Source organism: Hippichthys cyanospilos, chromosome 17, assembly GCF_059441005.1.
Source record: "Hippichthys cyanospilos isolate Australia breed blue-spotted pipefish chromosome 17, RoL_Hcya_1.0, whole genome shotgun sequence".
In the NCBI taxonomy this organism is placed as follows: Eukaryota; Metazoa; Chordata; class Actinopteri; order Syngnathiformes; family Syngnathidae; genus Hippichthys; species Hippichthys cyanospilos.
The window spans coordinates 9,004,443-9,020,140 of record NC_142385.1 but is presented as its reverse complement, the minus strand read 5'-3'; the positions used below and the strand labels follow the sequence as shown (position 1 = coordinate 9,020,140).

At 38.1% G+C, this 15,698-nt stretch overlaps 2 protein-coding genes across 5 annotated transcripts in view; one reads left to right on the top strand and one right to left on the bottom strand.

The window, feature by feature from the left end:
- tbc1d24 (TBC1 domain family, member 24) overlaps window positions 1–15,698 on the top strand; it is a 53,679-nt gene that overhangs the window by 29,480 nt on the left and 8,501 nt on the right. Inside the window, exons 1-6 of one of the 4 annotated variants that reach the window (XM_088439575.1) lie at window positions 5,426–5,523; window positions 6,696–6,811; window positions 8,034–8,141; window positions 11,293–11,365; window positions 12,312–12,424; window positions 12,682–12,809. The gene's annotated coding sequence lies outside the window, so the exon portion shown is untranslated. Of the gene's footprint in view, window positions 1–5,425; window positions 5,524–6,695; window positions 6,812–7,685; window positions 8,142–11,292; window positions 11,366–12,311; window positions 12,425–12,681; window positions 12,810–15,698 lie in introns of those variants that run through there. The other 3 variants (XM_088439572.1, XM_088439573.1, XM_088439574.1) reach the window with 3 other exon arrangements.
- On the bottom strand, window positions 3,572–12,808 carry LOC148409490 (alpha-1,6-mannosylglycoprotein 6-beta-N-acetylglucosaminyltransferase B-like). The gene is made up of 16 exons (XM_088439630.1): window positions 12,670–12,808; window positions 12,473–12,599; window positions 12,293–12,402; window positions 9,457–9,527; window positions 9,190–9,363; window positions 7,945–8,112; window positions 7,608–7,777; window positions 7,410–7,541; window positions 6,983–7,116; window positions 6,047–6,171; window positions 5,780–5,935; window positions 5,362–5,508; window positions 5,179–5,295; window positions 4,954–5,028; window positions 4,239–4,399; window positions 3,572–4,143 (listed from the first exon to the last, which is right to left on the bottom strand). The coding sequence occupies exons 1-16, from the start codon at window positions 12,806–12,808 to the stop codon at window positions 3,951–3,953; spliced, it is 2,199 nt and encodes a 732-aa protein (XP_088295756.1). The 3' UTR covers window positions 3,572–3,950.

The window sequence follows — 15,698 nt, the reverse complement described above, 5'->3', positions numbered from 1 at the left end:
TCTAGGGTCAAAGGTTTAGGGGTGCTGATCGCAGGCAAGGTAAATTGAACTGTTTTGTACATTTTAACAAAATCTCATTTTACATTTATAAAAACGACATGACACTTTTTTGTCATGAGTTTTCAGTTTGTTAACTTGTCAGTAACACCTTGGCTGAATATATAGCAGCTAGCTTCTCCAATTCTTATTAAAACAGAGGACAATAATGCTGAAATCTTTCCTCTGCAAGAAAAAAATGGAGCAAACTCAGACCTATAGAGTGTTGTTAAGGTTCTGACTGGTAGAAGGTATATTTTCCATATATATCCCATATTATGAACATCTGAGCTAAAAACGTATACATTTACATGCTAACACTTGCTATACTGTCAGTATATTCTCAGACGGCTCCATATTCATCTGTTAAAATTGGATTGGTGGCAGGGGTGGGTGAGGATTTTTTGTTAAAATACTGTGTTTCAGCAAAATGCATAGTATACTAATGCTAATGGTTCTCTAGTTTGTTTAAAAATGTGAATGAATAACACAAACTCTCTTCAAGTTGGAGGGTACTGGGATTCTATTTAAGAGTACTTGAGCACCCCCTCAAAATGGGCAAAATGGATTCCACAAGAACTTTTTCTTTATAGTAAAAAAAAACAGTAGTCAGTCACCCAATCCGATGCGATCTTGTGGGTCTTTTTCATTTGTCTTGACTGCAAAGTAAGACTGCGTTTTTGAGGCAGTAATTTTGTTAAAATACTGTTTGGGCAAAATATTGTACTGTATGTTTGTACACTTGTTTCTATAGCTTGTTTAAACAAGTACATAAACAAAACGATTTTTTTAATTTAGAGGATTCTGAAATGCATTTTACTGGTGTTTGAAAACCTCCCAAATGGCCTCGAAAAGGAGTACACAATTTTTATAGCAAAAAAAAAAATACTGCAGTCAGTCAGTCACCCAATCCAAAGCAATCCTGTGGGTCTACTTGATTTTTCTTGGCTGCAAAGCCTCGCTTCTTAAAGCTGAAGGAAAAGTCGTCCTTTCAAGACTTCCTGTCCTGTATGTAAAACTTACAATCCTGAACCTGGAGTGTGCCGTCAACATTCCAGGCTGTCTGTCAGCATGTGACCCCGGTTCGTGTTTCCTTTACGGGTTGCTCCATCAATCATCTCTTATTTTTATACAGTCTAATGGTTATTTCAACACGGACGAGGTGGCACACAGCTGGCACTTGGACACATGGCCCAGGTCATTCATTCATAGATGAAAAAAACGAGCTAAGTTTCAGTTGCTCACCACGGCGCTATAACTTAAATGAATAAAAATACTTAACCTCACAAATCAAAGTTTGCACACATCCTTTTCATCGTTCATCGTTCATTCAGTCAAGCAGAATTCGCATGTGCAAGAAGCCAAACAAGTTGACCACAATCCACCAAAGTCATCAGAACTGTTGTTTACACGGGCCCTTTCAAGCCCAATTATGACATCATCATTTTGCAGCACTGCCCCATCCCACTGCGACAATATATTCCGGTCGCACGCTGTTCATCCGAGTGAAAAAAGTTCTCCCCTTTTGCCAATAAACGGCGGCCAACGCGTCAATTCCGAGAAAAGTCTCCCGTTCGTTCCAGTTTGAAATAGCAACATTTGTTGACGCCGTTTTGGATAACAGCTGCGGCTTGTCGGGCCAGCGCCAATCACTTGCCGGTTTTATTATGGTCTTGGACCTTATCATTTGTTTCTCTCATGAGCGGTGAATGATAGCGGCATCCTTTTAACCCTTTGAATCTTGAAAATTCACCTGTTGAGTCTTTAGTACCGCCTAAGCTATGGTTTCTTCGCCTGTTGGTAAAATACAATTTTAAAAATCACAAATGGACCAGGTCATTTTGCTAAATTCCAAACAGCTAGTTTCACCCATTTTGGGTTAATTGCATAACACACACACACATATATATATATATATATATATATATATATATATATATATATATATACATACACATATATATACACATGTATATATACATACACATATATATACACATATATATATACATACACACATATACATATATACATACATACATATATATATATATATATATATATATATATATATATACATACACATACACACATATATATACATATATACACACATATATATATACATATATACACACATATATATATACATATATCTATTATATGTTATATTAATGTTATATAATATAATATATATAATGTTATATATTAATGTTTTTTTGTTTGTTTTTTACATTTTACAGATAAATTTGATCAATATAACCGAATAAACAAAAATGAATAAATACTAATGTACACTATACATTTTCGTTCGCGATTGAGAACCAAATGCCTTACTTAATGCATCAAATTTTACATGGCTGTTGATAATGAAATTTTGGACCAGATTAAATTATGGAGCAGGCCGTATATGGCCCCCTGAACCATATTTTGCTGCAAATCTAATCTGGAGCAATTTAAATGTTTGATTTTTCATCATGTCATTACGGAAAACATCCATCCTCCCTTTACTGACAGAATATGTGTTGGAAAGACAAACAGTGTGGGCCCGGCTTTCGCTAGTGGGGGCTTGGAAGTTAAACAAAGCCAAGACAGTTGGGAAGCGGCGGTTTATATGACAATATAATCACGGTCATATGGCAGTGACCACCCAAAGTCACCCAGAGGTTATTTGTGATTCACTTCCATAATGAGCCTCATCACTTAGGCTGTCACACTATCTCCTAAGAGGCCCGAGCCCATCATTTACGGCCCACCAGGAATCAAGAAACCATGCACGCGGTGACCCGTATGATCCATTTCAAGTTGTACGCGATCCAGAACCCAAAAAGAGGGGTTCGGTTTTCACTGTAATTAAGAGACAGTGAAAAAGAGACAAGGTGAAATTAATGAACCCATCGTCCTTCCATCGTCAAATACAAGCAGATCATTTCCTGAGTAGAAGATAACGATGGCTTAAAATTGGCCTTAAAAGTAAGACTGAATCATACAATTATTTCTTTGTCCCTCAAGTTGATAATTGAACTCATTCAATCCCACTTATTTGAAGTTTTTTTTTTTTTTGCTCTAAAAAATAGTAGGTACCAGCATTTAAAAAAAAAAAAAAAAAGATGTCTTCAAGATTTTACAATTTTTTTCTATGTTAGGAATAAATTACGTTTTGGTCTTATTAACGAAGCTTATGCTAAAATGCTTATTCTAAAATAAAGAACAATGAACCATGATTATATAACCATGATTATATATTGTTTATATCACTCCTTCAACTAGTTGTTTACTTATCAAGTTCAACTTCATGTTTCAGAAAACATTGCCATGTAAATGATATAACTTCTTGAACGCAGACACTGTATAAATCATTAAAATAACAGAGAAATATCAAATCAAAAGAAAATAGTTGTGTTGCTTTTCTAAAAATTGCAGTCCAACTACACTTCATTATTTTAATGCCAGCAATTTAAAAAAAAGAAAATGTGCAACAAATTTCAAGCTTTCAGCCTGACTGCATTGTGTTTTTTTTACAAATTTTCCAGCTCAATGATCAAATGAGAGCTGTGCAAACATTTTCTCATCCCATTAATAAAAACAAAGTCGACGTTGATGTCAGTGATGCTCAATAGGTTTCCTGTTTCCTCAATTACAATTCTAGGTGGTAAGATTGCTTTAAACAAGTAAACATTGCTAAAAAACAAATATCTTTGTGTAAAAAAACAAGTACTAGCTAAGCCACTGGAATTATAATACAGGACAGTAATGCCTTGACCTCTGATTTTAATTCATTTTGGTGTGCTTATCTTGGCCACCAGGGGCAGTATAATTCAGATATATAGAGGCAAATAAAAAAGGAGTTTCACAACTGTGTTTCTCAAAGGATACATTGTACCTCGGCTCAATAAAGGTTACAAAACACTGTCCTACAAGTCCAAAAGTGCAATCTGACCACGTTGGTACGTTCTACATGGGCAGAGGCGGCGGTGAGAAGAGTCCGAACCGGCACAGCTGAACAGCAGCGGCTCCTGCTGGAGACGACAGTGTCGACCCCACGGGGTGTAGGCCGGGAAGATGTGGTTGACTTCCTGTGCCATGCTCGAACAACCAATCGCAAGCCTGAAAAGTTGCAATACATGACTGTACTATCCGAGCAAATAACAAAAAAAAAGAACTGGACAATTTATGTTGAAGCAAAACAAAACTATTTTAACCTTGCAAACACCTCAGGGTTGTTGAGGAGGCGAAACTGAGAGGGTTCACACACCAGTGAGGCACGTGCACATACGCTTACACATGACTGACCGAGCGGACCCATGTGCACTCTTAGCGCGCTTTCTGGTGGCCACGTGGAGACTGATAGAGTGCAGAAATTCTGGAGGGCCACAGAAGTTCAGAAAAATTACATCGGGTTATTAATTATATGTCAAGCTGTCTGTTGAAAAGTATGCTGGCATTAATGTAGGAAATCACTGCATTTGTAAAAAAAAAATGACTTCACAGTTGATTGAGGAAAGCCTGACCACAATTGTATTCGCTGAGGTGGAAAATTTTAGCTATTATAGTATCCTGGCTGGTTAAAAGTAAATAATTTAAAAGCTCTCTATGTAAATGGTCCTCAAATTTGGGTTCATGAGATTTGAACAGAGTTTCTGGAGGTATCTAAAAATCCAATCAAATGCATTTTAATACCGTGGCAGAAACATTTCTTTTTCTTTTCAAATTAAGAACAAATTAGTTGGAACATGATACAACATGTTGCTAAAATTGTGCGCGCAACAAAATAAATATGAAATGTTTTCATTTTCAGTCTACAATATTTGTGAAACATAACTCAAGTAAAGTACAGATACCCTTAAAATCTACAGTAAAAAAACAATACAACTGTGTATCGATAACGTTATACGGAATCTGAACTGGAATCATTACCTGCTGTGTGATATAATGATGAATCCGTTCTAGCATTCCCTCACAGGAGAATTCACGAGGAGTTAGAGGCGCCACCTATAAACGTACAATGCTTCTTCCGTTACTGGCATTTTACTTTACAAATAACATTAGTGGAATACTAATATCCATCAACACAACTACAAATACTAGGTAGCAGTTTAGAATGAAATTGTGTTTATATATATACATATATATGAGCGTTACCTCTGTGCGTAGAATTTCTCTCACAGCCTCCTGTACTTGTGTCTTGTTGCTCACATCCACAGTCCACACATGTGGTCTACCAATGAAATCTTCCGCATAGGGATGCTGGGAGGAGATCTGCGTTGCAAAGTTCATCACCGCTATTAATTCTGAAGTCTATTTACCACTTAATTAAATGCATACCTTTCTAGTTGTGGGTTTGCCTTTGTAGAAGTCGTTATTGTCCGAGGAGTGAGGCGGGTTGAGCCGAGGCTGCAGGAAGACGCAGCCCAGAGCAATGGCTTCGACGGGCGCTGGACCCTCATAGGGGAAACCGAGACCTACAAAAATCTGACAAGGTCAAAAGTATGCATTTTAGTGATAACAAGCAAGGGAAGAACAAGAAGGATCAGCCTGATAACACTGTCCCTTTATTGAGCCAGACAACACGTTTTTGATACTTAAGTCCTCCTCACCAGTAGATGGTGCTAGACTGGCGGTTTGACCCATGGTTGAATTATTGTGTGGCAAAAAGACAATTTATTTGTTAGTAGTTTAAAAAAGAAAAAAAAAGGAGGATAAATGGAGTCAAATGAAAAAAATTGATGCACAAGAACCTGACCTTTGCCCTGCGGAGGAGTCTCAGGAAGTGTTGCTGAGAGAGCAAACCATGGTTTATTACAGAGCTGGGTACGGTGGAGATGTGTCCAGGAGGCTGGTAGACTGTGGCGTGGGTCTCGAGCACCTCACTTATCACCTTTACATACTCTGAAAGCCCCTAATTCCATACATCCAGAGATGGAAGAAGTAGAATCACTTTTTCTTATGTGTCTGAAAAACTAAAAAGTACAAATGAATCACATACAGCGTAACTTCCTGTTGACACTACCTGCCACATATACTCTTGTTTCCCATAGATGACGGCAATCTTCTCCTTTTTATTGAGGTCCGACTCCTTGGCTTTCACAGCACTCTCACTTACAAAGCCCAGGAATGAATTATCAGGCGTATGCGCTACATAAAAAAAAAAAGACAGAATTCCAATGCATTTAAAATGAAATGAAATACCTGCTGAGTCATTTTCACATGATCAAACGTAACAATTTAAATGGAGGAAACAGCAGGTGAATAATGTTACATCCGTGGCTACAGACATTCACAGTGACCATTAAAATAACAGCTGTTGGAGGAAATGAGAACTCTCCACAAATAAGAAGTCCACTTGTGACTGTTTGGATAGGCAGCTGCTGCCGTGCCCGCCTTCATCCGACACACTGAGCGAGGTGTGAGGGATGAGTATTTACCTAAGATGCAGGAATGTGCCAGCATAAGTGCAAGTGTAATTCGAGTTTAAAAACACTGGTGCTGTGTGGGTCATTTGTTTGGCCAGAATAGCCGATTCAAACCCAGAACTTCTTAACTGCAAGGCAGACAAGGTTAAACATCATTGTACCGTCCCAGTTTCAAAACATTTTTTTTATTATTTTGGGAAATCCAAAGTGGCCCTAACACCTATTGCTCTCTCTCGCCTCGTCCAGCAGGACAAATAAACACATCCAGACTGAGGGATGAAGAGCGACTCACATCCCCACGTATCCAGCTTGTCTCCATCCGCCGACTGGCTGGGAAAGGTGACAGGCAGAGGTGTTACACTGTAAGTTCTATCTGGCCCGCCAGTTTATTTAACCCTAACGATTAATTCTCACAATGACAATACTTCAAAGCGTTGGTGTCCAAACTATAGCAGTATGTACTAAAAATGACATGTGTTACTAATCAATAAGTTTTGGACATTGTTTTGCTTTATCATTCAAGCCACACTTACGGAACATGGTCATGTACTGCAGAGGTTGGAGACCCCAACTACCCCACAGAGTTTGAAAGCCATGGCTACGTGCATAATTGGCCAAGTTAAAGGCTGGTTCTGTGCCAAATGAGTCCAGGATCCTGAAGCGGCATCTGTAGGGCAAATATTAGTATTTGATCATTTAATAGCAGTAATGCATTTCCACTTAACTGGTTGTGATAGTTGTATTTCTCGCCTCCAAATTTCACAATGTATTTCTTCATCTTTTTAAAAATGTGCTATTAATTTGAAAAGAAAAATATACTGTTTCTGTCACAGCATTAAAAACCATCAAATGAGATTTACTGACTCCCTGCTAAAATCTTAGGTACCCCTTAAAGTCCTTTCATTTACCCTCATTTGAGAACCGTTGGACTACAAGTTTAAACAATTTATTTAGTCTTACTGATAATGCTGGAAAGCCAGTCCCATGGCTCCCTGTAGGTGAGCGAGACCATGATAGTCGGTATAGATGAGGTCAAAGTTCAGGGGCCTCTTGATCGGACAGCTGCCTCGGCCCGGAGCGGCGCCTATCAGCCTGGGCCATCCATAACACACTCAATTCCTTCTAATCGATTGATTTTGCCAGACGTTGCTTGCGCACCTGTGGAGGTGATGCAGCGAGGTAGTGAGGACCAAATCATGGCCCAGTATGCTCAAACAGGCGCTAAGGTCTGCCCACTGAACTAGCTCTCCAAGAGGACCACCTCTGTCCACCATGGCTTCGAAATGTGCGCCTGCGCTCCCAGCCAATGCTCCAGGGTAAAGCAGCACCTACAGACAAGAGAAACGCCGTTTAAAACGTCTCATCACAATCCTATTAAGAAGTTCTGTTTGTGGAATTTTGAAAGAAAATTATATTGTTGTTGTAGAACAGCTGTAATATCACGGGTGAGGAAAAATACTGGCACTGGGATTGTAAATAATTTGCACATTCCAACCCTCATCAGAGCGTCATGTGTGTTGTTGAGCTTCTGCCTCATCGCGACAGCAGCTTGTGTCCAAGATTCTGACATCATTTCCACTCTAGAGCGCATGAACCTGACTGCGGGGCCACTGCTGTTGCTGATGACATCATAGAGCGAATGCATGCTTGTGCGTATCGCCGCCTGCGTAAAATGCGGCAAAATAGTTGAAGGTATACATTAAAATGCATCTGTGCAAATATATTCTGACCAACAAAGCTTTAACAGTAAAACAGTACACTTTTAAGAGTAAATGTATTTTTGTCATGGACCAGGTTTGAACATGCCTTATTTAAAGCATCCCCCCCCCCCCAAAATTGCCTGGTTACATCATGCCTTCAACACAGGCTGAACATGCCTGCATGTTTAGAAATAAGAGCAGCACCAACACAACTTTGACACCAATTAACATACCTGCACATTTAGATATAAGAGCAGCATCAACATATTTTCAACATACTGTAACACTGACACATTCAGATTGTTAGAATATTGCACTGACATAACAGTAACATGTCTGGTTGTGTTTATACTGTAAGTAGAGAGAGCCCCCCGGTGACGAGTAAAAGAGCAGTTTAAACTCAAAATCAATACTTTGATTGCATCTTATTTTGTTCCCTTTTGTTTACTGGGAGATCAGTAAACAACGAGTAAAAAACAGATGCAAATAAGCCACACTGGACTAAGATGCAGAGTTAAAAAAAAAAAAAGTTGTGGTTTCTAGTAAAAATTTACAGTAAATCCAATTTCTTAATTTCAAAGTTTTAACCAAGATAGTGTACTTGGAAGTGTTGGTCAAGCAACGCAAATAAGGTGAAATTGCTAACTCAATTACAATTCTTTTTCTTTTTTTTTTTATGGAAAACAATTTTTAATTTTAGCTAAAAACTTGATTGACGTGCTCCTTGGGTCAATTTCACCCAATGTTCTGTTGTTCTCTTTTTTCTGGACAAAATAACCCAACGAAAAATGTTGTGATTGATTTGGGTCAAATTTACCCTAAATGTGCATTTTTTATTTTTTTATTTTTTTTTAAGAACAAATACGTCCAACTTAATCTCCTGGGTCAAAATTATTTACCTAAAATTGGGTGACCAGCTTTCGGGTGACCAGATTTCAGACAAGAATTTTTCAAATCACCATTTTTTGTGTGTGTGTTGGTGAGTGAGGGGAAAAAAAGTCAACATCTCCCGACAAATTTTCTTATATTAAATCGGATACCTTCTTTTTGTTGAGTTGAGCTCTCTGATGCCAAGGAGGAGAAGAATGATTTTGCCCAGGTAGTGGGGGGCAAAAATTCTCAATTTGGCTAAGGTAGATCAGTATGGAGCAGGTGGTACCATCTACCCCATAAAATCTGTAGCAAGGGTCTGATTGCCATTTGGCCTGCAGGAACTTCAGGATATTCAAACATTAACGTTGACAATAGGATACAAATAACTAAATATTATATTGAAATTGCAGTTAGTGTTGTTAACACTTTCTAACCTCAACTTTCTCCGCACACACTGGATACGCAGGATCCAATGGCACCACACATTTAACATTGGGTCCTAAGGGGAAGATAAAATATCAGAAATAAAAAGATATTCTAAATATTGCAATTCCCCAAGTATAGGACATAGTTTTTTCCCCCAAAATGAAGGGCAAACGTATGGATGTGTCCTATAATCGGTAATTTAAAGATTGAGTTTTTTTTTAAATGGAATTTGATGAAGATTGCATTCTACGTCGAGTTATGACGTGTAGGTGCGTGTTTCCATATCAGACGAATTCTTGTGGTAATTACTGTAATGGGATGAGCTAGAGGGCAGAGGTCAACTGGTTGTTAGCATCCTCCGCGTTAGTCGTAGCTAACAAGGAGCTCGTGTTAGCCAACGTTGTTACTGCATTTTTTTTCAATAAAAGAAGCGAGCGGAGTGAAGCAGCTTCCCAATTTATCCTTGTTCACACAATTTGGGGTAAAATGAAAAATAACAGAATTTTGACCCTAAAAGGTTGCGTCCTATATTTGGGGAGTAATGTATTATATTCTCTAAAACGGTCACGGTGGGGCATGTTGATTTGAGGAGGTGCGAGATGCGGGAAAGGCGGAACCAATAAAATGCAACTACATAACCCAAAACAAAACACAGATCATGACAAAAACAAGAAGAAGGCTTGAAATGACAACTGATTGAATGCAAAATTCTGACTTTACAAAGACAATAACACAATTTAGCTCAGGTATGCGCCAACTACCGCCCAGGGGCCTTATGTGGCCCGTTAAGATTTCAAATCCAGAAGAAATGATCAGTCAGGAGTGTGATGTTAATATCTTGTAGGATAGCGGAACTGTGAGTGCTTTAAAATAGTAACTATTAAGCATAAAACAAACCTGTATTTTGTCCATTTAATTTTCAGCCGTTGCAAGAGTTATTTGAATAAATAGTTAAATACACGGCTTGAATAAGACTGTAAAAATGCTTTTGCTCATTTTCTATTGAAATTATGGCACTTTTTCTTGCTATCCCACATTTTTTTTTCTCTTTTAAGGTGGATTATCAAAACACTCCATCCGTCTGGCTTTTTTGTCAAATTTCAGAATCAATTGTGGCCCTTCCAAAAATGTTGCCTACCCTGCCTCAAAGAAGCAGAAGAAAAAGCAACACGTTCCGTACAGTTGCGTTTCGTGCTGCGTTTAGACTTCCCGTAAGCCCCCCTTCGAGCGCTCATCAATGTCAATCAAGTGTAATTAATACCCTCACACGCACCTGGGCCACCTATCAAACAGTCCCTGTTTACAATGGCAAGCCCTGCCAAAATAAACACTCCTTTGCTTTGTGAAACAACCCAGTAAGAGGAAAAAAAAAATAACAGGCATAGCCTTTAAGCTTAAAAACAGCAAAGGGTGAAAATGCTCCCTGAGTGGACAATTTTTATGAAAAGGCTCCTGCGTATTTCAAATGTGGTATTTTATGTGGGCAAGGAGTCGCATCCGGCCCACCGAGCACGTACATGATCAAGAGTATTTTCTATTCCGTGCCAACTATAGCGTGCCTAACCTAATTCTCACCTGACACCTCCCACCAATAAGCCTCTGCATTCGTTGCCCTTTAATCAGCTCCCATTCATACCCATTTCCCACAGCTTGTTAATTTCACCCCGTGGTTAACCTCTCAGCAAAGGAGCCTTTGAACGGAGTGTTTGGCTGGGAGACCGCAGAGCCGCTCGCAATTGGCCGATTAGTCGATTAGAACGAGAGCAAACCACAAAGTTGCTTTTAGGACATTGAATGGTAGAAAGCACAGCTGAGTTAAGCACAATCATTTGTTTTTTTGGCAGCAAAACCGAAGCGATTGGCCTCTTGGTTCTTATGCAGTGGATACAATCTACACAGCCCTAAATCTAATGTCAGGTAAGATAAATATATTTAAAACACAAACCTATTTGAGTGTTGGAAGCTTTAAAAAAGTTCAGTAATCCCTCATTTTTTTTTGCTTTTGGCTGTAATATAACAAAGAGCCGCAGTAATATGAGCACCGTCCGGAGGTCTAATTAGATTGAAGCCTGTAGCTGACCAAATATGATAACTAGCAGAGTTTAAATTTGAAATGTATTACAAAATAAATCTAGGTAAGAGAATGACAATGCTCCGGTGCTGTGCTGCTATTCCCTTACGTTCCTTCATGTCTATCTAACCGCATGTGTGAGTTTCATGAGGGAGACAGGCACTCCTACAAGACACATGATTGGCACTCGGCGCGACCATCGACCAATGAGGGCAGGACCCTAACCCTAACCCTAACCCCCCTCTTATTACTGGATTTTGGCTGTTTTGAGAAGAGCGAAGGAACGGGGTTAAAAGTTAACAGTTGAGGAAATTTGTACAGATTTTTTTCAATTTATAATGTTAAAAAGGATACAGTTTTAGGTACAAAGAGCCAAGAGCTTTGCAAAAAAGTTGAGAGGCACTGTGTTAAGTAGAAGTCAGTGTACTGGCCACCAATTCAAGGGGCTTTTATTAATCCCGTTTTTTTTTTCATATATATATATATATATATATATATATATATATATATATATATATATATATATATATATATATATATAATTACTAGTTGGCTTTTCTGGACATTAATTCTTTTAATAGTCAAAAGTAAGCCTAAGAAATTAAGAATTTTGATGATCATATGTCCAAAATTGTCCATTAACACATTTCCGAGTCTCATTTGTAAATTATATCATTTCCTTCTCAAGAAGACTTCAGTTAAGTATTTATGTTAAAATGAATACTGTTTGAAGTGCGTTTAACTACCTGTGTGTTTTTCGTGATTCTCATGTGTCGGGGGGGTGTGAGGCAGGCGATGCTGATTGAATTGGTCCAGTCTCTGGGAAACCCTCTTTAGCTCTCTCTCCACCAAACGAGCCAAGCCTTGCTGATCCTGGCGAAAGCTGGCAAAACAACATAACTTGGGTGTGTCATCATGAATTTTATGCATATATGTATATTTCGTCTTAGTACCTTTGCAGAAGCGTATGGAGAGCCTCTGAGGTCATCTTAGCTTCTTGCTCTCTGCTCAGCCGCTGCACCTGAGTACTAAGAGCTTCTAAGCGAAGGGCCAGCCTACGGAAGCCCAGACCTCGCTTTCCTAAAAATAACATAACACACGTCCTAGAAAAATTTATAAATAACAACATGGCTTTTATTTTTTTTTTTACCCTGATCTTCAGCAGGGGATCTTCCCGCAGTGTCATCTGTGGATATTTCTAGAGGCACCCAGAGTGTCTGCAGCAGCAAAGTGAAGGCCGACAGAGCAAGGCAGAGCACCAGGCAACCACTAGAGGGTGCCATAGACATGGTGAGAAGATCTTTTTAGTCCATATAGTATATCAATCAACAGTCTTTTTTAAAATTATCTTTTCTCATTGATATGTATGGAAGTGCCTTTTTTTTTTATTTCAGCCTCACAAAAAAATGTGATAGCATCTTAATGTACGGTGTAAAACTAAAAACATACAGAAGTAAAATAATTCATAGAAGGAAAAGAATTAAAGATTGGAACACAGTAATAGACTGACTACTACTGACAACCTGACAACCTAGTTTCTGTAGCCCAACTGTAACGTTCTACATTTTGTGCTAGCATTAAGCTAGCTGATGTTTGACTAATTTCACAAAAAAAAAACTTTTTTTTTACATTAAGTATATTTTCAGACTGCAGGTTCAAAAAAATAGTCATTGAGTCATTGTGCATGTTGTTAGCTTTAAACTAGCTGACGTTCGACAGATTTCTAACCAATATTTTCAGTGACTAAAAATGTAATCCCTTTTCTTTCTCAGATTAATTGAGAAGTAAATGTTTCACGTGAGAATTAGTCTCAGTTTTTTTCTTGAATTTTTGTAAGTATTTAAGAAGTATATGTTTTAGGCTACACATGTCAAAGAAATGGTCCACAGCGTAACATGCAGATGAGGTCATTCGGCTATAAGAGCAGAACACAACTAAATCTGTTATCTGGAAACTTTGAGTAATAATCTGATGATGTTGGGTCTTACCTGCGTGGTCGCAGTGCAACCCGCATGACCTCCTTTTTTGCGGTAGCAGCTGTCGGACCTCACTGCCAAACACGAAGTTCACAACATGTGATCATTGTGTAAATATCGTTTTAGATTGAGATTCTAAATAACCGATATATTCATTTAATGTAAAAATCCAGCGTAACTGGTCAATATTTTGGCCTCATATGTTTTAGGCGAAAGTATTGAAGGTTGATATAATACTGAGTGCCAAGTTTCAGTGGGATACACATTATATAGATGTCAACAGTCGTGTTACAATAGAGCCACATGCACACACTTCTCACCTCCTGAGATCTTCTTAACCACTGCCAGGCTTGCATCAGGCTTGTTTGCAAAACAAATAAGACTTTAAAAAAAAAAATGGTCAGGCTGGGAGCTCCTTTTTTGTCTACCGTCTCTCTCTTTACATCCTTCTCTGGCTGCGGCCTTTCTCTGTCTCGCGACCCATGGGTGGGCATCCTGTGGTTGCCGTGGTAACCTGACTCCCCTTTTTGAGGAAAACAATACCCAATGTGGCGCTGGGGCTATTCACAGACACAATGGGACCCACGCTATAGGGTGACAAGAGTTTCTTTCAGAGCTGCAAGATGCATTCAAGCCAGGCCTGTGAAATGAGAACATTTAAATTGCACCGTTGCTGCATGTGTAAATACAATTGATTAGTTTTAAGTCATTTTTAGACAGACTATAATCCAAATCATGAAGTGAAATAGTTAACTTATGTGTTAAATTAACAAATATTGTGATGAATCTTTAACACATTAACACACACACTTATATACTGCATGCGTATATATGTATACAAAAAAACACTAAAGGCTTCAAACTGTTGATCCCGCTCAGTTAAAATTTACTGTCAAACCAAACACAAATCAGAGTGAATTACATGTTGTATATTTAGAACAACCACATAAATTTGCCTTTAATTCCAGTAACTTAATGCTAACAATGAGAAACACCGTTAACAGGCTAATGAATATCATCTATAGTATTTGACAGTTTTGTATTGCTTTAAGGAACAGCTTTATAAGAAACATAAACACAACGGCTATTACTACACATGCCGTAACTAATTCACGAATAGAAGTTGAATAAAAGTAAAAACATTTAAAGCTTTTCATTTAATTATTTTGTGACACTGTTTTTTGAAGAATACTATTATAATGTGCTACTTTCTACTGCTAAGGCGCTACTATTTATTTTTTATTTTTTGGAATGCTTAACATTCCCATTCATTTCAGTGGCAAAAGATAGTTTTAAATACGGTACATCTTTTCTTTTAGTATGAGTCACTAAACAACTTAAGTTTATTTCAAAAGTGCTCCTGTGTGAAATGTTGCGACATTCAACATGCCATGGAAATTACAATACATTTCAACAGCGCAATAAAGCCTGTTTGCTTTATCACTTTGTTTATTTATCCATCCAAACAAGACTTTCCGGCTCAGCGGGGCCACAAATAGAAAGTGTGAAAATATACCGTGCATCATCACCACCATTGAAAGCTCACTACTTGGCCCATATGTCGTACCTTTCCTTTCTTAGCATTAAGCGGCTATTAAGTATGCTCAACTCTGATTGGCTAAGAGCACCAACTGCTGTAAGTCAATTGAGGTGACGCTAATGAGGAAAAATGTAAAAAAGAAAAAAATGTTTAAAAAAAGAATATATATATATATATATATATATATATATATATATATATATATATATATATATATATATATATATATATATATATATATATATACATATAAAGACATGGCGTTCTGAAAGAAGTCTTTAAGAAAATGCTTGAACAACATTCATACGTTTTTTTTTGTTGTTGATTGTTTTGTGCAATCCCACATGATGTCACGCTATGTGTGAGAGCGGAAAGATTTGAAGTGCATAAACCACGGTAAGCTCGCGCAGAAGGCTTACTGGCTTTGGCCCCATCTGTCTCTCGCTCACCCTCTCAGTTGAACAATCGTGACATTTGACTGTAAATGCCTGGTAATCGCTGGTAAACGCCAATATGTGTCATCTGTAGAAGTCTCACTTTGATCCTAATTAAAATATTTGATAAAAATATGACAGCCCATGGCATGATATTCTTAGCCAACTGTCATGTCATGCGACATAGATCAACATAAGCCTTTTACAGTCAGCAGAAGCTCTGGGCACA

Excerpts from the sequence above, each read along its gene's own strand:
- LOC148409490 (XM_088439630.1), bottom strand. The coding sequence starts at position 12,808 with ATGTCTATGGCACCCTCTAGTGGTTGCCTGGTGCTCTGCCTTGCTCTG. Across the intron at positions 7,778-7,944 it reads CACATGACGCTCTGATGAGG|GTGCTGCTTTACCCTGGAGC; the intron begins GTTGGAATGTGC and ends TCTTGTCTGTAG. Across the intron at positions 5,509-5,779 it reads GACTCCTCCGCAGGGCAAAG|ATTTTTGTAGGTCTCGGTTT; the intron begins GTCAGGTTCTTG and ends TGACCTTGTCAG.